The sequence below is a fragment of the Lynx canadensis genome, chromosome F2, assembly GCF_007474595.2.
Source record: "Lynx canadensis isolate LIC74 chromosome F2, mLynCan4.pri.v2, whole genome shotgun sequence".
In the NCBI taxonomy this organism is placed as follows: domain Eukaryota; kingdom Metazoa; phylum Chordata; class Mammalia; order Carnivora; family Felidae; genus Lynx; species Lynx canadensis.
The window spans coordinates 40486864-40507955 of NC_044320.2; the positions used below are offsets into that span (position 1 = coordinate 40486864).

At 38.1% G+C, this 21092-nt stretch overlaps 1 protein-coding gene across 4 annotated transcripts; it reads left to right on the forward strand.

Annotated features, from left to right (window-relative positions):
* Positions 1 to 175: 175 nt before the first annotated feature.
* Positions 176 to 19262, forward strand: MTERF3 (mitochondrial transcription termination factor 3). Of its 4 annotated transcripts, XM_030303740.1 has the most exons (9): positions 179 to 443; positions 2199 to 2344; positions 2831 to 3179; positions 4934 to 5086; positions 9946 to 10135; positions 14119 to 14266; positions 14648 to 14719; positions 15915 to 16076; positions 18969 to 19262. In XM_030303740.1, exons 3-9 carry the CDS (start codon positions 2846 to 2848, stop codon positions 19161 to 19163), a joined length of 1254 nt encoding a protein of 417 aa, XP_030159600.1. In that variant the 5' UTR covers positions 179 to 443; positions 2199 to 2344; positions 2831 to 2845; the 3' UTR covers positions 19164 to 19262. The 4 variants fall into 4 exon arrangements, with proteins under 4 accessions (XP_030159603.1, XP_030159602.1, XP_030159600.1 ...); XM_030303743.1 differs by lacking the exon at positions 15915 to 16076 and having other exon boundaries at positions 176 to 443; XM_030303742.1 differs by lacking the exon at positions 14648 to 14719 and having other exon boundaries at positions 177 to 443.
* Positions 19263 to 21092: the final 1830 nt, after the last annotated feature.

A 21092-nucleotide genomic window follows, 5' to 3' on the forward strand; every position in this document is an offset into this window, starting at 1 on the left:
AGTCTGGCGAGGAACACAAGCTGGGAGCCGAGGGAAGGACAAGCGCGGGAGGGCGGGGTCGAGGCGCCGCCAACGCGGACTCGGGCGGGGGGCGGCGCCGGCCGTGCCAGCGCTGGCGTTCCAGCAGAAGCATCTCTACGGACTCGTGGTATTTCAGATGCCCAATGGCCAAGGCCTAAGGGAAGTGGCGTGCGAGAGAAGAGAAGCTGTGGCCCCTGGCCGGCTCTTTTCCCACCGCCTGCCGCCCGCTCTCCCCCCGCGCAGCCTCGCAGATAGTCTCGCCCACTCCGGCCGCAGTCCACGTGGGCGAGGGTGCGCGGCGGTCGTGGCCGGCAGGGGTGGCGGGGCTGGCTGACCGGCTGGCGTGGGGTACTGCGGGACGGTCCGCCGGGCCAGCCTGGAGGCCACCCCAAAATAAACCGCGAGCTTGGGCCTCGCCACAGGTAAAGCGGGAGCCGCCGGAGCGCGAGGGGCGCGCTCCTGGTGGGGTTCGGGTCCGGATCTGCCCACGTCTAGGCCGCACCCGGGGCCTCAGGGCTCTCGGGTCTCCGCGACCCTATCGGGGGCAATTAGTCTTGTTTTGTTTTGTTTTTTTCCCTGGTCGACGACGCGAAATCTCAACCATGCTTGTCTATTAGCGTGTTTTGCGGAAGGAAGCCTAGCTTGTCAGCTGGCTTCCTGCGGAAGTTCGCTATGGAGGCTTGTTAGGAGAGGCCCCTTATAACGAAGCCTTTCTCCCATTCACCCCTTTTTCACCTCCTGATTTCGCTAATTAGCCTTACAGAGGTAGAAATCTTGAACCCTGGAAAAACAGTACTTCAGTCCCAATTACTATTCCTAGCGAGGAACTAGAGCAAGAAGTAGTGTGTGATATTTTAATGGACTTTCCAGAATTCTTTAAGGCTTTTTTCTTTGATCTTCCTGAAGTTGTGTTATATTTACTTTTACCAGTACGCTGGATTTTATGCACGTCTGCAAGCGCCTTACCCTCTTTTGAATACCGAGCTAGACAAATGAGTTAGCCGTAGTTGGAACTGACTCACTTCCATCCAACACACATTGGAGCAGTGCAAGGCTCTGGGCTAATGGGAGGGTGGGTCGAGAGAGGGGACCCATCCCAGCTCCCATGACCGAATAATTCATCAATTGTTAAAAGGTATCTACAGCAATGAAATGTTGAGGAAGAGAGATTAGTGCACTTGTAAATACAAATGGGATAAACATTAGTTGTACGCAAAAGGTCTTTTAATGAATATGGGTGGAATTCAAAAGCTCATCTGCGCGATATGTGAGGCTGGAAAGTCTTTACAGTGAATGTGGGATTTAAGGAGTTTGCTTTGAAATCAAAGTAGTATGAAATGCTTCGACAAACTTAGAAGTCAAAAAACATTTTAGAGCTGCTAGGGACTTTAAGAATCATCTTACTGTACCTATAACCTTTAAAAAAATGTTATTTAAAGAATAGTTATTGAACCCCCTTCATGGGCCAATTTGCCCAGCACCACAAGAAATAGTCTTGTCAACTAGCACAACTGAGGCCTTCTGGCTTCCAGTTTAGTTCCCTTATGACTTTGTGCAGAGAATCAATGTTGTAGGTTTTAGTGGAAACTTGACAGATTTGGAGGATCATTTCCTACCAGAATTTAACAAAAAGCACCAATCCCGCAAGGTTGTTGTGCATACTTATTTCCTTTCTAAAATCATTTCAGAATGACAAGACTTTGACATTTGTAAATCTCTTTCAGGAAATTTCCCTAAACTACAAATCTCCAGAAGGAGGTTAGACCTTCAATATCTGCTCTAATTCAGATCATAAAACAAGCTGAATTCCAATATGTAGAAAAACAAGAAATTGTATGCTGCAATTAATTCAGAATTCATTTCTGTTTGGATGTGTAATCAATAATAGTGATAATGGCTAACATTTGTTGAGCATTTTCCATATGCTGAACTCCAGGCTGTGTTTTATGTGGATTATCTTATTTAACATAAAATTATATGCAGCAAGTCTACTCTTCTAATGAAGCTGGATGTAGACAAGATTTCTTCATAATTTCCTTATAAAAATCTTTTTTAAAAACCACTGCTTTTTCAGTAAAAATATTCATTGCTGGTTGCATATGTATTTCTGTCACTTCATTTTGCTTGCTAGTTTTGACCTTTTGTTTTTCAAGGCTTTTCTTTTTCTTTTTCTACAGCCAAAAACAAAATTTGACAAAACTGGTTTTGTTCAATTCCCTTTTGAGGAACAGCTTCATCTTAACAGTGTTCAGCCCTGAGAGTAAAGCAAGAAACAATCTTCTAGATAACAGTGATAATATTTTGATAATTCATTTAGGACAAGGTAGATTTTTTTATTGTTTTTTATTTTGTGACTAATGTACATACATAAAATGCATTTGAATAAGTCAGTGTTTTGATTAACAATCTGCTTCTTAAATGTCTTTCAAACCAAATTTCAAGAACACTTAATATCACCTTATTTCCTCTAAATATTAAATAAACAGATTATTGGGTTCAGCTGTAATTTAAACATTTACAGATTTTTGTTTTAAGTGTTTTTCTTATACCAATAATTTTTTTTTTTAATTGTAAAGCAATCTTTATTTTTCCAGTTCAGAAGTTCCTGTCTTTTGGTTTATACCTGGGACTGCTTTGCTTATGGCTTTTCTTGTGCTTAGGAAACATCTGACTAATCATCTAGATTTATTAAACATCTTTCAGTTAGAAAAAAGATTCTCCAGTTTATCATTTTGTTGTTTGAATACTGTTTTAAACATTTAAGTAAAGTAAGTTTCTCTCTTTTGACTGTTATATATTTCCTTTGTAGCCTACTTTAAGAAAGATGGCTTTGTCAGCCCAACAGATACCCAGATGGTTCAATTCAGTTAAGTTGAGTAGCTTCATTACAGCTACACAACTCGGAAAACAGTTTCAGAGACGAGGAAAAACATTGTCGCATGGCTTTTCTGCTCAGCCACAGATGTCCTCTGACAATTGCTTTCTCCCGTGGGGATTTAAGACTTATAGGACTTCCTCCTTGTGGAATAGTTCCCAGTCTACGAACTCAAGTAGGCAAGAGATTAGTTCTGCCCAGAGTGCTCTGCTTCCTTCCGTCAATGAGCAGACACAGAAGACACAAAAGATACCCAGCTTTGATTCTGAGCTGTCTCTAGAAGGTAATTCTGAACTTCCAGAAAAGTCCCCTTTGCCCCACTTTGTTAGTTTGAACAAGTTAACTGTTTATAGTCTGTTAGCCCATTTCAAGTTATAACTTTGTACCACACAAGGAAAAGAACAATGCTGGTTCTGTTCATTTATTTCTATTATATCTTTATTTGACTAAAAAAACAAGTTCATAAATTTGTGTATATATACACATATATATGTATATATATCATTATAGCTAGCTATATGTATAACAGTTGCTTTCTAAAAACTTTATTATTTAGAATCTTTATAAAAAATTTTTCAGGTGGTAATTAGGTTTATTAGGGAATAATTTATCCTAATTTTATATGCCTGATTAGGATATAATTTTATCCAAGTAAAATTCATTGCTTTTGAATATACAGTTTTACAAATTTTGACATACACATTTAGTTATATAACAGCTCCCATAATCAACAAACCAAAAAGAGCACAAATGGGACACCCCTGAAAGCACCGTTGTGTCATTTTTTAGTCAGTCCTCTCCCTTCTGTGTTTTCTATTTTAGGAATATTTCTGTAAAAGGAATATTTCACCACAATGAGGTAATATTAGGTTAAGCAGAATATGAAAGAAAGATAGCTGGGTTGAGGAGGGCAGGGAGGAAAGACTGGCTATAAGAAATAAGAAAGGGTAGTGTTATGAAGCAAAAAATAGAACAAAAAAATCATAGTCTTGATTCTTTAGCTTAAGGTTGGTGACAGTTCCCAGTGTCTTCCATACCTTGTTTGGTTTAAAGAAAATATCAGAATCAAGACTATACCAGAGAGGGTCATGTCCTTAGGGAAGGACTACAGGTGATACAAACAGAGTCACAGAATTCCTTTAAATTTTTTTTTAATGTTTATTTATTTTTGAGAGACAGAGCATGAGCAGGGGAAAGGCAGAGAGAGGAGACACAGAATCCGAAGCAGGCTCCAGGCTCTGAGCTGTCTGTCGGCACAGAGCCCGACACAGGACTCGAATTCACGAGCTGTGAGGTCATGACCTAAGCTGAAGTCAGACGCTTAACCAACATACTTGAGAATAACTTGGAGGAAAGGGGATTGCATCAGAAGACATTTCAGGGGACACCTGGGTGGCTCAGTTGGTTAGGCATCTGACTCTTGATTTCGGCTCAGGTTATGATCTCATGGTTCATGAGATCGAGCCCCGTGTTGGGTTCTGCACTGACAGTGTAGAGTCTGCTTGGGATTCTCCTTCTCTCTCTCTCTCTCTCTCTCTCTCTCTCTCTCTCTCTCTCTTTCTCTCCCCCTCTCTCTTTCTTTCTCTCCCCCTCTTGCTCTCTCTCAAAATAAATAAACAAACATTAAAAAAAAAGATATTTCAGGAGATAATGATTTTAACTCATACAAATCAGGCTGGTAGAATATGTTGTATTTTGGTCCAGTTTAACAAGCTATGGTAGAATCTATCTCAAAATATACCTGGTCAGTTGATCTTTAGCATTCTTACCTGTTGATTAAAAGTAAAACAAAGGAAAGGAATTTTGTATAGGACCTCTTTATGAATAGAAACTTACCAACAGATTTCTTATCTTGGAGGAACAGCAGTTGATTTCTCTATAAATAGTCTTAACCTTACCTCTCTGAAGGTGGAAAATATTTGAACTCAGATCTTTAATTCTGAAATGGTTCCAAGATTTAAAAAGAAGGGGTTTAGCTTTAGCTGTACAGACTGGATAGCTAACTGCTTCTTTCTTTCTACATGGCTGGCTTCAAAGCACTGGACGATCTGCCTCCATTGTCTCCGTTGCAGCCAGTTTCCGAGGAGGAGGCCATTCAGATTATTGCAGACCCTCCATTGCCCCCAGATACATTCACACTTCGAGACTATGTGGATCATTCTGAGACTCTGCAGAAATTAGTGCTTCTAGGTAAGTCTGAATAACCTACAAGTACTTCTTGGTGTAGTCTTCATTTGTGTTATTTTGCCTTACTTTGTTCAAATCAGCATTCTTAATCTTTATCAAGATGAACAAAAGTCAAATAGTGTGAAAAGCCCTCTAGTGAAAACCCATATTCTCTGCTTCATCCTTCCTGACCTTCATGCCTTTCCCCAGAGGTATCCACTCAACTTTTACGGCTCTGTTTGCAGTTAACCTTTGTTTATATAATTGTTTATACTGTTATTTCTTGGTTCATCAGCTTTAGACATTAGTTGATCTCTTGTATGTACACACATACCTTTCCCCTACTCAATTTGCCCAGTATGTTTATGGTAACAAATTTTAGATGAATCATCAGTCATCAATTAACATTATGACTATCAATATTGCTTGCTGTCCTGGGATTGTTTTCCTTCCTGTACAACTTTTCATTTTTCCATAGTTAATGATAATTCTTGTTTTTCCTTTGATTCATTTTCTTTATTTCTAGAGCCAGATTTTCCCACACCTTCCAATAGCCTCTCAGGACAGTTTTTCCTACAGTAAACCCTATCAGGTGAGGAATTACTTCCATTCCACCCCCCCCCCCAACAGCCTTCCTCCTGAAGCCCACTGGCCCCCTAATTTCGATGGTTTCTCTCTAAGCCTACTCCAGAGTATTTCACCTTGTTGGTTGGGAGGACATACTTGGGCCTGGAGAGTTGAAGGCAGCCAAGGGACCCCACCACAGGCTTTTTTACTTGGTCCTCTCATTTTCAGTCCAGAATCTTATTTCAGCCTTCTGCTTTTCTCATTATCTCTGGGTCTGGCACTTCTCAGGTCGTTTTCCCATATGACAAACCTTTCTCCTAGGGGATTGAGAGGAGCAGGGTAGGTGAGGGATTCTCTGTCAAATCCATGTGCTACTCTCATTCTCCAGTCGCTGCTATAGTTTAGATCCTTATTTTTCACTGGAAAATGAGGAGTTTTCTAACTTGATATTCGTCTTATCAGCACCATTACCCTGATGATCCCTAATATCAGTTCTCTTTCCAAAATGCAGATCTGACTACATCAGTGAGCTACTTGAAGTCCTTCAAAGCCTTCCCAAGATATCAGAGCTCTGTCTGGTCTGGCCCCTGCTTACCTTTGCAGCTTCACTGCTTGCCCCTTCCATCCTTTTGGTTGGCCAGCTCTGACAACTGGAAAACTTAATTCAAGTTCAAGTAACTTCTAAAATGTCTTCAGTGACCCTCCGCGCTCGCTGGGCGTTCCTATCACCCGCAGCTTACTGCCTTTCTTGTGCTAATAACAGTATTACAGTTGCTTACTTACCTGTTCCTATGCAAGTTACCCAAATATACAGGGAATGGCCTTTGTTCTCACGAAGCTTCAAGTCTTTAGAAGCATCTAAATATACATCTATAAGAATAACCAGCCTACAAGGATGAAAGGTAAAGTGGTAAGTGCCACAGAAGACATATGAATAAAGTGTTTCGTGGGGTCAAAGGGGAGAGAAAGATGACATCTACTGCAAACAGAAGAGTCAGCCCCCTTCCTTTTGGAACAGCTTCCTCCAACCTTATGAGAAGTACTATGGGTAACACAAGATAAACAGAAGACGTGGCCCTGCCTTTAAATAATTTACAGCATACTTAACAGTTTTAGAATATGTTTCAGCTGTTCATCTGTATGTTGATTTGTGGACAGCACATCTTGGAAGTAATTTAAATGACAGAACAGAGGACCCATGATTACATGGTCAAACAGTATTTTTAAGGATCCTAGTGTCCTGGTGCCTCTCTGCTTCTCAGATCTATTTTCTGCCTTTCTCTGTCCATTCTGTCTGTATCCTAGGAGGCTAACCTCTGTGTACTAGAGCTCCTTTGCCAGCTGGCTTCTGGGCAGCTTCAGCCAGTGGGAGGCACTTGCAGGAGGAGAGGGAGGGCAGGTGGGAGTACTGTCTTCCCTGTTCCCTCCCAGCTTTGGGTCCTATAACTGCCTCGCTCCATGACAACAGCTCCAACTGAGCAGCCCTTTCTCAATAGCTTGCAGCTCCCTGTGGGTTTGGGTAATACTTTTTGTTGCCTGTCTCGTTAGCACTAGGGGTGCCCTTGTCGGTTCCCTCAACTCTGTGACACCACACTGTACAGTCTCTTCATTAAAGTTCTTTTTGTTTGTACTTTCTAGGGCAATCCTGCCAGACCTTGGTGGATACACTAAATATGTACAACCATAACTGAATACAGTGGTAATATTTTTAGTTACTGAACAGATAAAACCAACTTAGACTGTGGTCACTTAGATGTTAGCGTCGTGTATTATTCATTTTTTATATCCCCAGAGCCTAACAGGAGTGCCTGGTCCATAGTACGCATTCAGTGATTATTTTTTCAAGTTAATGAAATCTTGAGTAAGCCCAAGTGATTTGTGCTGACAGCAGCGTGCTCTCCCGATGAGATTCTGCTCTCCTATTGCTGTTAAAAAGCAGCTTTTCAGGATTTCTGTTTCAGCACAGTCAGGGTGTGACGGCTCACGCTGAGCAAGGCACTTCAGCACATGTCAGCTATAATATTAAATTAAATTTGAAGTCTGAACCCTTTATGTTATTTTTAAAGCACCTCTTCCCACATTTATCACAGATTTTTAGAACTAGTTTCTGTCTTTTCATCTAACAATTTTATTTTTCTACTAATGTTATTTTTAAATTATAAAATAATTACATCTAGTTGTTCATAATGCAAGTATCATAAGAGAAAGAACTCTCACCTTCTCTGCATATCCATTTCCACTTTCCAAAGGTAACCCTAGCACCAATTTGTTAATAGCTTTCCCCACCTTTTTCTCTGCAATTTATTACAGAAAACCATACAAGGGTTTTATATTTTTATGTAGTCAAGCCTAATATTTTTAAAACTCTGTGTTCTTCTAGTAGTTGTAGAGTTAGTACACATTTAGATTCTTAATCTTTCTGAAATTTTATATCAGATGTAGAAGGAACTTTTTAAATTTAAGTATAATTGACATACATTATGTAGTTCAGATATACAACATAGTGATTCAACAGTTCTGTACATTATATCATGTTCACCATGATAAGTGTAGTTATGAAAACAATTACTTTTCAAATGTATAGCTAGTGATCCCACTATATTTTAATGAATTGTCCATCTTTTCATCATTAATTTGAAATGTCATTATTTATGCTAATTTTTTATTTATTTAGCTCATCCTGGATCTGTTTCTGGTTTTCGTTCTGTGTGCGTGTTTGTGTAATCTGTTTTTCTGTTCATGATCATCTTATATCAATGCCTGTTTAATATCAATAAATATGGGTTTACAAATATGTTTGGATATAATAATTTATTTTTCTGGTTGTGTATACCATTAAAGAAAGAATGTTTTTATTTCTTGGCTTTTATATTTAAGATTATACAGTTGCTTCTGGAAATCAGTTTTTAGAGTATTTTTAACCTGAAAAAATATTTTTAAGAATATAAAATTTAAGTCTAACCTTGAAATTTTACATTATCTTCAAAGGTTTATTCTGAAGGTAAGAAATAGGCCTTTCCTATTCATGTTTTTTTTTTTAACCAGATAAAAGGAAAAAAATGAGAGAATAAAACACTCAGTTTTAATGAGAATTTTGAATTACAGGTTACTTTGATTCCCTGCCTAATTAATGTTGACATCTAATTATATCCATAACCAGAGAATACTTTAAAATAACAACTTGCTTTCTCCTTCTTCCTTTCTCCTGTCCCTTGTCTCATTTTCTTAGACTACCTAAGATTATAAGGATATGTGAGGGTTACAGGTTGTATACTTCCTGCTGTGTTGCATATTTGAGGGCTGTATACGCTCACCTGTTCTCACACAGATATTTCTTGAGCTCCTTCAAGGTACTTGTCTTTATGCTGAAGACATGGAGATTACAATGAGTAAGACATCAGGTTATTTTTATTTCCCCTCTGGAGGGGATCATAAGTATATATATATTTTTAAGTTCATTTATTTATTTTGAGAGATAGAGAGGGAGAGACAGGATCCTAAGCAGGTGCCATGCTGCCAGTGTAAAACCTGATGCGGGGTGTGAACTCATGAACCTAGAGATCATGACCCACGCCAAAATCAAGAGTTGGACACTAGGGACACCTGGGTGGCTCAGTAGGTTAGGTGTCTGACTTTGACTTAGGTCAACATCTCATGGCTCGTGGGCTCAAGCCCCGCATCAGGCTCTGTGCTGACAGCTCAGAGCCTGGAACCTGCCTCAAATTCTGTGTCTCCCTCTCTCTCTGTCCCTCCCCTGCTTGTTCTCTTTGTCTCTCAAAAATAAATGAATGTTAAAAAAAAAATTAAAGATTTGGACACTTAACCAGCTGAGCCACCCAAATGCCACATCATAAGTATATTTTTAAAATAATGATTATAACTAAGAAAATGACAAACTTCGAAGAAAGTAACAATCATTTATAGGGTTTGTTACACTGCAGAATTACCAGTTAAGCAGTTACTGTGGAGATCACCAGGGATTGATAAGCATCCTTCAAACAATATTCAAGAAAGCATAGATAAAGGTGATGATCCTAGCTAGGTCAGTATGACTTGGTAAATTTGTTTTGGGTAGAAATTTAGCCCCAAATGCACTGTTTTCCTCTATAGATGACTTTGAAATAAGTACTATATTTCATTTTAATTTATTTTTATTTCTGCAACCAGATTAGTTTAAATATATTTAGAAATTGCTATTGGCCTATCTCAGTTCTCCTTTGGACAGGTTGTTGGTCTTCATCAGTAATTTTTTGTGTTTTTGTGTATGAAGTTTAATGACTTACCTAAACTCAAACAGTATTTGCAATTTATTATAGGAGTGGATCTCTCAAAGATAGAAAAACATCCAGATGCAGCCAACCTCCTTCTGAGACTGGATTTTGAAAAAGACATTAAGCAAATACTCGTGTTTCTTAAAGATTTGGGTATAGAGGATAACCAACTGGGAACATACCTGACTAAAAACTATGCTATTTTCTCTGAAGACCTTGAAAATCTTAAGACCAGGTAGGGCTGTTACAATGATTTTCACATAACCCAAGAAGTGGTTATGGTTATGAAGGAAATGTATATGTAAGTTATTTTTAAGTCTCAGCTGCATAAGGATTGACTGATAATGAACATGAATGTTATTTTGTTGTTGTTATAGATTTTCTTTGATCAAGATTAAGTATCTAAGACAGTTTACTATTCAACTTCATACTTTTATGTGTTCAGCTTATTGCTGAGTCAATACTTAACTGTATCTCTTTGGAGACCAGAATAAAAAAAAAATTTAATCCATTAGCAGATGGCTGAATTTTCTGAGAGTGCACTTAAATTATGAAAGCCTGAACTTTTTTGTGTTTTTTTGTATTTTTCTGGCCAATTTTTGATGGTAGACATTTGGCATCCTCTTGGCACATTATTGTATAATTCGCTTAATCATTTCCGTAAATTGGCTATTTTGGTTGTTCTTTTTTTTCTTCTTTAAAAAGCACTTCTATAAACATCTTTGTACTTCATTCAACATTCAAAGAAAAATCTGTGAGAATCAATACAGTGAAATGAGACAGTATTGATCTGTGAGATAAGAATCCTGCTAGGCATTGGGAACACCACAGAGAACAAGACAGAGCCCCTGTCCCTAAATTCATGTTTTGAATTTATCCTCATCCCCACTTCTCACCCAAGAGTCAGTTCTTCCCTGTATTCCCAGATAAAGCACTGCTCACCTTGTTGCCCAAATTAGAAATATTGGTATTGACTTTGACTTTTCTTCTTTTAGTATCCACATCTAAGAAATCACCTATGAATTCCATTTTTATCTCTCTCAAATCAGTCAACACATTTCTCTTAATCTTCACTGTGAAGGTTACCTCGGGTCCCCATCATTTCACATGAAGATTACTGCAGTAGTCTCCTAACTGGTCTGCCTCTAGTCTTCACCTCCAGATTATTCTTACACTGATGCATTTCAGAGAACTGTGCAGTTCCTTGAAGCTTCAGAGTCCAATGTCTTGTCTCTGGAATAGGAAAAATCTAAACAAAAAACTGGATTCCTTACATTGAACAATTTGAGCGGTTAGATATGTAAGGCACCTAGCTAGACTTGAACCACAAAAGATAGACATGCACACTCTCTCTTCGTGGGACTTACAGTCTGGTATAATATAAATAGGCTATTAGAATACAGGGGAGAGAACGAAGGAAACGCAGTCTGATGTATCCAGCTCTGCTTCTGATTCTGGAACACTGATCTCTCCCCATTCCAATACCAGTTTGCCCTATTGTTCAAGATGTATTCAAAAGAAGTGTGTATACTAGGAGGTGGGGATTGGGAGCCATTTCAGATGCTGCCTACTGCACTGATATTATTTTTTTTAATTGAAGTATAGTTGATGCACAATGCTACGTTAGTTCTAGGTGTACAACAGAGTAACTCAACAAGTCTGTATAAGGCTGTCTGTTATGCTGTGCTCCCCTCAAGTGTAGCTACCATCCATCACCATACAACACTATTTCAGTACCATTAACTATGGCACCATATTACTAATAACCCCATTTTACAGAGGAGGCACAGAGAGGTTTAATGATTTGCCCAAGATTACGCAGGTAGTATAAGTGGCAGAGCTGGGATTCAGGCCCACTTAGTCTAACTGCAGAGTCCTGGCTACTGCACCATGTTGTCTCCCCACTCCTAATTCTGTGAAGGAAACCTAAGTTTAAAAGAAGCTGACGTTACTTGCTGTAGATCATGCATACTCCTAACAACTAAGGGATATTCTCCCGTAGACAGCATGGTCTAATGATCCCTAAACCTAGCTGACTCAAAACTCTGGAGCATTTGTTTTAGTTACTTGGAATTTTTTAATAGGTAGTTTATCCATATACGACAACAAATAAGCTTCTGCTGTAAGAGTCGAGAGTAAGATAATCTTTATTTAATTGAACTTACTAGCTTTTGTCTCTGGTATGTACAGCAGTCTTATTTTCTAGGATTTCTGTAATAGCATTGGTTTCATATACTTTTTGTCTTTTGAATGCGGAAAATTTCAAATGTATAAAAAAGTTATTTGATTCTTCATAAGAATTTTCAAGTGAATAATCTGCATTTAAATCATTTAAAAAATTTTTTTGGCTGGGCCTTATATCTAAATTTTTTATTAGAAAAATTATCACCATGTAGACAAAGGTTTTGATAATGTTTTAGTCAGATACTGATTTTTGCTATGACCAAAAAAAATGGGGGGGGGGCATGGAAGTAACCCTACTTTCCACCCACTTATTTCCTATCCCTCATCAACCTTCTGAGACCTATCTGTGGAGGCAGTACTATTACCAATTTTGTGTTCAACGTGCTAAGAATGTTTTATCATATGCAAGCATATGTGTAGATCTGTGTGTACAAATATACATGAATCTCCATACATACAATTGACAGCATTTTTATGCATACTATTCTGCACTCCACTTTCTTACCTTAACTATATGTTAGAGATAGTTTTGTATTGGCACTTCCTATCTTTTTAATGCTAGTATAGTTCATACTGAGGATCATCTAGTCCCTTATGATAAACATGGCGGTTGTTTCCAATCTCTACTAGTAATCACAAGGCTGCAGTGACTCTCGTTATCATATGTATCATTTCACACATAGTGGTATATAACTGTACGACAGATTTCTAGAAGGGAGTTGCTAGGTCAAAGGGTATGTGCATTTATAATTTTAATAGGTATTGACAGGTGGTCCTTTGTCAGGTTGTTTTCCAGTTTACACTTCCACCAACATCTTACAGAAGCGCCAGTTTCTCTAGTACCCTCACTAATACTGTGACATCTAACTTTATGGTTTCAGTTCATTTTGTACATAAAAACTGCCTCAGTGTTGTTCCAGAAATGTTTGGAGTATCTTTTCGTATGCTAAATTTCCATTTACATTTCCTTTTTCATAAATCACATACGTCCTTTGCCATTTTAAAATTAGGACTTTTTCTGTCTTTTGTAATCATTCTTCTATATTTTAATAAAAGTAGTTGTTTCTCTATGACATATTGTAAATATTTGTCATTTGACTTTGTCGATGGTGGTTTTGTTGTTGTTTTTTGCCTTGCATTTAAAATATTTATATACTTAAATTTATTGGTCTTTTTTCTCATGAACTCTAAGGAGTCCTTTAAAGGAGTAGTAGTCACTTTAAAATATAAGCTCTGGTGGCATACGGTATAGAATATACCATGCTATATGGTGGCATTCAATGTAGGCATGCCCAAGTTCAAATCTCAGCTTGGTCATTAATCAGTTTGTGGTCTAAAGAAGGTATTTAACTTCTCTGAATCTGTGTTTCTTCAAATGCAATGTGGAAAACTTACCTGGTTCACATGTTTTTTGTTTTTTGTTTTTTCTGGTGAGAATTAAACATGCCCTCCTATATTTTAGGCATTTAATAAAACTGCTTCTTACTGTGCTTATAAGTTTTTAAAATCAATAATGTTATTTCATAGTCATATTTTCTATATTTTACTACCTTACTTTTGTTCCCAGAAACTGAACAGGAATTTCTCAGTTGTTAACAAAATGCACAATGGAAACCATGGTAAAAATTATTTATGAAAATAAATACTCAGGAAATTGACTAACTGAAACAACTCCCGATTTTAGCCATGCTTGAGGGTCTTTACAAAAAGAGTTTGGAATCTCTTAGTTTCTTAATTTATGGATTTTCTGTTCTTAAACAGAAACTATTTGATTTTCTTCTATCAAGTAATAAAATAAGTCAGATTAACTGAAAAGAGAATCAGTCTGTTAGTAGATTTCAGAATTATTTGGTTTCTAAGTATAAATGGGAACCATTCTAGAGTTGGATGGATGCTTGTTTTGCTTTAACCATATTTGGGCCATTACTATAGAATGTTTTTACTTATTCCTTTTTTGGTTTGTTACTTTGGGAAGTAGCATGACATTAGTAAATGTTGATCATGTGTACGTGTGTTTTTTGTTTGTTTCTCTAGAGTGGCTTATCTACAGTCAAAAAATTTCAGTAAGGCACATATTGCACAGATGGTCAGAAATGCACCATTTTTGCTGAGTTTTTCAGTGGAAAGATTGGATAACAGATTGGGATTTTTTCAGAAAGAACTTGAACTTAGCGTGAAGAAGGTAAGGGGAGAATTTGTATACTTCCGTGTCAGCTTCATTTAGTAACTTAAATCTCTCATGTTTCTAACAGATACCTAGCCCATATGAATTCTATAAATGCCTGGTATTTTTGTACCAGAATGAATTACCCTGCTATGTTAAATATATAGCCATATCATTTTATAATATTCCATCAAGGTGGTGCCTTAAGTTTGGTTTGAGTGTTTGTTTTCTCCTCAAACAGTATTAAGTTTATGTGTTATCAGGCTTCCTAGCATTTTTCTTAATGGGTCATATTTTAAAATTAGTTTTGTGTTCCTTCCTAGTTCCTAGTAATGCCTTGTTTTTCCAAACTAGTTAAATATGCATACATAGTAATAATAGATTGTTTTACAACTATAGACTAGAGATCTGATAGTTCGTCTCCCAAGGCTACTAACTGGAAGTCTGGAACCTGTGAAAGAAAACATGAAGGTAGGATGACTTTAAGCTTTTCAGAAATCAGCTTTGTTGCTTAAGAAGAGGATAGATTTTGTACTGTCATTTTAAAAGAAAACTAGATTGTGAAAGAAGTTATTTCTAAAAAGATGGATATAGGAAATGATACAATAAGTATCTAGCAAGCAGTTTATTTTAGTTAATAACATGTTCACATGTTTACCAGGTGTTATGGGAGTGAATCCCCTTGTAGACATTGAAACGTAACCCTGGAATAATGAATTAGGTACCTGGCTGATGCCTGGAAACTGCATCTGTTGCCCAGTGTGAGACTTGAGGGCATCTGTTGCCCAGGTTTATGTCATCTCGGTGGGGGATGAGTTTTGGAGGCTGGATCCAAAAGACTTCTGTGAAGAAACTAGTAGCCAGCACATTGCTCTTCTTAGAACTGTGCCAATTGCCAGTTCTATCACAGAACATACCAGACACTCTTTACTGTCCTTCCTTCAAGAGGATAGTATAAAGCCAAAGGCAGCTGACAAGTAAGCAAAGCTATAGTAGTATTTGAAATTATGATATAAGGCCTATTTTTCTGAGGTGCTAAAAGTGTTTCATGTCCAGTTGTTGAGGAAACTTTTATTGAGCACCTGCCTGTGCACTGTGCTAGGGGAGATAGTCCCTGCTCACATGGAGCTTATAGTCTAGTGGGGGCATAGCAAACAGAGTAATAAGAGCAGTCGATTGGTGGGGGGAGCATAGGATACTATAAGTGCGTACAATAACCTACATTTGGGTATTTAGTTTTATCATCTCTGTCTGGAATTTTGAGATGTGGGTTTTCCAGATAACATGTATATGAGTGTTTGGGAGCAGAGGCTCAAAAAACACTTTGAAAATCTTAACTGCTGGTCTGTGATATAGGGCCCATCCAGATAGCCTGACCAGGCCTTCCACATCCAACCAGTATTCTATTTCATAGCTATGATAGTTATACCATAGTTATGATCTTCATGATGATCACCATGGCATGAGCAGTTCATCCTCAGGAGAGGGGCTTGAAATTCAGGTGACCCCAGAAGCAGGAAGTTATGAACCCTTGAGGGCATTGGCATAGCCGTCTCCAGATTCTAAGGTCCTCATTTCAAATTTTGAAGGAATCCGTGTGTCCTCTGGCCTATTACCAAAACAACTATTTCCATTCATGATTCATAGCAACTCTACTTTCTTTTAGGTTTATCGTCTTGAACTAGGTTTTAAACATAATGAAATTCAACATATGATCACCCAAGTCCCAAAGATGTTAACTGCAAATAAAAGGAAACTTACAGAGATTTTCGACTATGTGCACAATGTGATGAGCATTCCCCACCACCTCATTGTCAGGTTCCCACAGGTAACAAGTGCACAACTCGAAGAGCTGTCCTTGCCCTTCATCCAGAACTGCTGTCTGTGTGCATAGTGCTGTTCCACTGCAAAAATGACTTGCTGTTTGGAAAGGAATCGGACCAAATATAGTCTGCTTCTGAGACTGACCATTGTAGTAAGATCATATTTCTTTTGCCCATCTTTTTAATCAAGAACACATCTAGCAAACAAAGTTGAGGGATCACTTGTGAAAAGTTAACAATGTCTGGGACACCTGGGTGGCTCAGTCGGTTAAGTGGCCAACTCTTGATTTCAGCTCAGGTCATGATCTCATGGTTCATGGGTTTGAGCCTCTCATCAGGCTCTGCACTCATAGTGTGGAGCTTGCTTCAGATTCTGTGTCTCCCTCTGTCTGCCCCTTCCCCCCCCCAAAAATAAATGAATGTTAAAAAAAAAATGTTTACAACTTCTGGAACACACATGGACATCTCCAGAGGAGACACAAATGATGAATCTATTTCCCTATAGTTTTTATATATTGGTCATTCTGCCTGTTGGAATCTAAGGTATTCCCTATTGTGTTTTTCTCCATTTAAATCTGAAATAGATTACTTCCCTTAAAGGTCCTTTCAATTCTATGTATACTTTTATTTCACAATCTATCTAAATCCACTAGCTAAGCCATATTGTAATGATCACCTCCCAAAGCATGAAACAGTTCTAGTTTGCCATTGTGCCAAAGCCGTATTTCTATTTTCTAATCTAATCAGACTTCCTGGTCTTTAGTAAGTGACATTATCTGCTTGTTCACAAGAATGTTAACTTTTTGAAAGTAGAGATCCTGTCTGATTTATATACTACTGGATTCCCAGTGCCTGGAACTAAACCAGGACATTTAGTAGGCACTAGATAAATATTTGCTGAACAAATGAATGATTGAATTTCATTAAAGTGATCCCCGTACCCTATTTGCTATATATGTTCTTGATACAAAGATAGGCAAAAGAAACATGACTTTAATACAGTTCAGAACTAGATTGCATTTGGTACAATTCCTTCACAAATAGCAATGTTTATTTACCTATCATACTTCACTATGAATGGGCCTTTAATAGAGAATTTTTCTGTTTCATCAAATGCGTATCTATTCATTATTAAAAGTGTCAGAAGCCTGCAGTGGTGTTACAAATTTGGCTCATTGGAACAATTATAAAGTAAGTGATCTTCAACTAAAAAGCAATGACAATTAGTTTTCCCCTGAGTGGTTAAATAATTCAGTGATAGAGCATGATAAAATAATCTGATTTGGGGATACAAAAATCAATCAGACACGGTCTGTAGTCTTGTGGAATTTGTAATCTAGTGTGGAAGACAAGCTTCTAAAATGTAATTAATTTACATAATGTTAGAGTCTTAACCGGATACCTTGTAGAGCTATTAATTTAATTTAGAAGAAGTAGGAAAATCATAGAAATAATGATAGCTACTAAGTGCTCACTGTGTGCCAGCTCTGTCTTTACTGTTTTACTTGTATTGATTCATTTAGCCCTCACAGCAACCATATGAGATGGGTACTGTTATCCCCATTTTACAAGTGGAGAAAGTAAGCATAAAAGAATTGTCCAAAGGCTACCTAGGTAACAAGGGACAGAGCCAAGATTACAACTCTGGCAGTCGAGTTTAAAAACCCATCCTCTTAACTAGGATATGCTATCACTCTAAGAACTGACACTGTCAGTAGAATGAGTGGGGTCTCAAAGATGGACAGAAGCTTTCTGAGGAAACTATAAACTTGACCAGATGCATCAGAATCACTATTTAAAAACACAGACTTTTAGGCATGCTGACCCCTAACTTCTGGGAAGCCCAGTTATAAAACTGTGACTTCCTTCTTGGGATTCTCAGAGTCCTAGGGGTCTGGCTAATATTGTTTAAAAAAAATAATAATAATGGAAAAATACATTAACTGACAGGGCTGTGAGGGAACTGATACAGACCTTAAAGTTTTGGCTGGTGCTTTAAAACCAGTGGTGTGAAGCAAATTTTCTCTGGAAAAAAACAGTTCTGGTGGGTCTATTTCTGATTCCCTTTTAAAGTTGCTGCCACTTATGCTACTTCTTAGGAGTTTTAACCCAAGATGGGTAAGACATGCTTTCCCAAGTTGCTCTCCTAGAGGCCAGGTTCATTTCATTCTGATGCTAATCAGAGAGAGGGAGCAAGCAGGAATTTTACAAGAATAATAAGGAAAGCTTCACAGATTGTGAAATCTTACAAATTTTTTGGTACCATTGACCTTGATTTCTAACCTCGGTTCTCAAACTTGGCAGTCATCAGACTCACCTGGAGAACCTGTGAACCCCATTCAAAGTTTCTGATTAAGTACTTTTAGGGCAAGGCCTGAGGATTTGCTGTTTTAACAACATGTCCTCTATCTGGATTAGTCAATGTTCTTTGCCTACAATATAGCCCTTAATTACTTTATAGTTGTTCTGTTTATTAGTTTTGAGTCCCTTTTTAATCATAATTTCTTAGCAGAAGCTATATGGTTTAAACCCTGTGGCATTTATCATAGTTATTGAGTATGTAGTCAGTACTTTATAGTTGTTAGCCTAATTAAAGTTTTTAGTGAAGGGGCGCCTGGGTGGCTCAGTCGGTTAAGCATCCGACTTCAGCTCAGGTCATGATCTCATGGTTTGTGGGTTCGAGCCCCATGTCGGGCTCTGTGCTGACAGCTCAGAGCCTGGGGCCTGCTTCTGATTCTGTGTCTCCTCTCTCTGCCTCTCCCCTGTTCACGCTCTGCCTCTCTCTTAAAAATAAAATAAACATTAAAAATTTTTTAATTTTTAGTGAAATAGACATTTTTAATAGTTCATCTTTCAGTGCACAATGTTTTTTTTAACCTTTTTCTTTTCTTTTCTAGGTATTTAATACAAGGTTGTTTAAAATCAAGGAAAGACATTTGTTTCTTACCTATTTAGGAAGAGCACAGTATGATCCAACAAAACTTAACTACATTTCTTTGGACAAATTAGTGTCTATGCCTGATGAAATATTTTGTGAAGAGATTGCCAAAGCCTCAGTACAGGACTTTGAAAAATTCTTAAAAACTCTCTAGTGTGTGATGAATGTTAAGATGTAATAATGTAAAATGAACGTGTATATGAATGGATGATATATATTTAGTTTTAAATAAATGCCCAGCCCTCAATTGATACTGGCGCAATTTCTTGATATTGTGAATTTGGTTACACTTACAGTACATCTTTCTTACAAGTTCCTAGTGACATAATTTTTCTTTAACTCAACCATTTCCTTCCTTCTCAGGGAGGACAGAACTTAAAATACAGCAAGCTTCGAGAGAGAGAGTCCCTTTACTATAGGCTGGCACATTGTCATTCTGGTGAAGATGAGAACAGAGGTTTTCCTCTGATGTTTACGGGTCTTTTAAAGTGGTTTTGTCACAAGACATCTTTATTTTCTTTGAAATATAATGAGTTTCTGGAGCATGCTATATTATTATTCACCTAATATCTATTATTCATTTAGATAATGCTACAAGACACATTCTATTTTGGATTATCTGCACTGTTATCTTCCTGAGCATAGATATTCAAAGTTGCCCACAATTGACTACTGAAAATCAGGAAAGGAAAAAGGAGCAGAAGGTAGTTTGAAGGGAAGTGGAAGGCAATGAGACATAGTAAAAGGCTATAACAAACCTTTGACTTCTTGCCAGTATGCAAAGATTTACAGCATGAGCAGATACTTTTTTCCCCCATTTGTCATTTAGACATGTAATCCTGGGCCAATAATTTAACCTCTGGGTCCAGTTCTTATTTGTAAAAAACAAGGTGTTGTGACTTTAGCTATCTGCTTTGGGATCACAGGCTAGGTAACACTGGTGGTTCCCAGTGAACCACCCTGGTATTTGCACTCCTTGTCCCCTTCCACACTGACCCTGGGCCAATGAGATTTGGTCCCTGAGGCATTCTCAAGCGGAAGCTAGACAAGTATTTGCACATTGGGGCTTGTCCTCTTGGAACCCTGAGCCACTATGGAAGGAGGTCGGGTGACCCTATTAGAGAAAGGAGGTGGAGAGAAAGACGTGCCTGGCCAAACCTCAGCTGTTCCAGCCATGCCAACAGAGCACCACATGTTTGAGGGATGAAGCTATCTCCGATATTTCACCTCAGCAGATACCACATGGAGCAGAACTACCCAGCTGAGTTCAAAATTTGAAGAAATAATAAAGTGTTTTAAACCACTAACTTTGGGGGTAGTTTGTTGTGCTCCAGGGTTCTGTGATGTGCTGTATGTATGTCCCACAACCTCATGAGCAACTAGATTTGTAATTGATCAGGGCTAAGTATAGTAGCCTTCCTGTTAGGTATTTTATTCATTTGCCCAACAGATTTTTGAGTTCATAAAATGCAGTGGTGAGTGTGGCATAGATATATGCCTTCATGGAATTCTGTAAAGAATGAGATCAATACAAAGAAAACAAGAAGGTTCAGCTAAACAACAACTGGTCTATGGCTCAGAACCTCATTTTGCCCTTATTAAAAAACCACTCATATCAGTCAGAATAGACTCTCATGAATAGTCCTAAAGCCTTAAATGGTTTAGAACCACAGAAAAATCTGTCTCCTACATGTCCAACTTGGGACCAAAAGAGCTGTGCTCCATATCATCTTTAGCAATAGAAGTTGATGGAACCTCCACTGTGTCTTAACTATAGCCCAATCCATGAAAGGGGAAAGGAATGTGGATTGTTCTTAAAAACTTCTCACATTTTTCTTGGCCAAAGTGTCACATGGCCATGCCTACCTTTAAGGGAGTAGAGAAGTGCAATCCTACCCATGTGCCTGGAGGAAATCAAACATATTTTTTGAATCAATACTAATGACTGCCAGCAAACATCCAGGATCTCTAGGCTCAATACCTTTAGGAGCTGGATTTTGCAACAGTCTTGGATATCTGACCTCTTGACAAGGTCTTCCTTCTCTTACTGCCTTCACCCTATAACCAGCAAGCTGAAACTTCA

Excerpts from the sequence above, each read along its gene's own strand:
- MTERF3 (XM_030303740.1), top strand. The coding sequence starts at position 2,846 with ATGGCTTTGTCAGCCCAACAGATACCCAGATGGTTCAATTCAGTTAAG. Across the intron at positions 3,180-4,933 it reads TTCTGAGCTGTCTCTAGAAG|CACTGGACGATCTGCCTCCA; the intron begins GTAATTCTGAAC and ends CTGGCTTCAAAG. Across the intron at positions 5,087-9,945 it reads GCAGAAATTAGTGCTTCTAG|GAGTGGATCTCTCAAAGATA; the intron begins GTAAGTCTGAAT and ends AATTTATTATAG.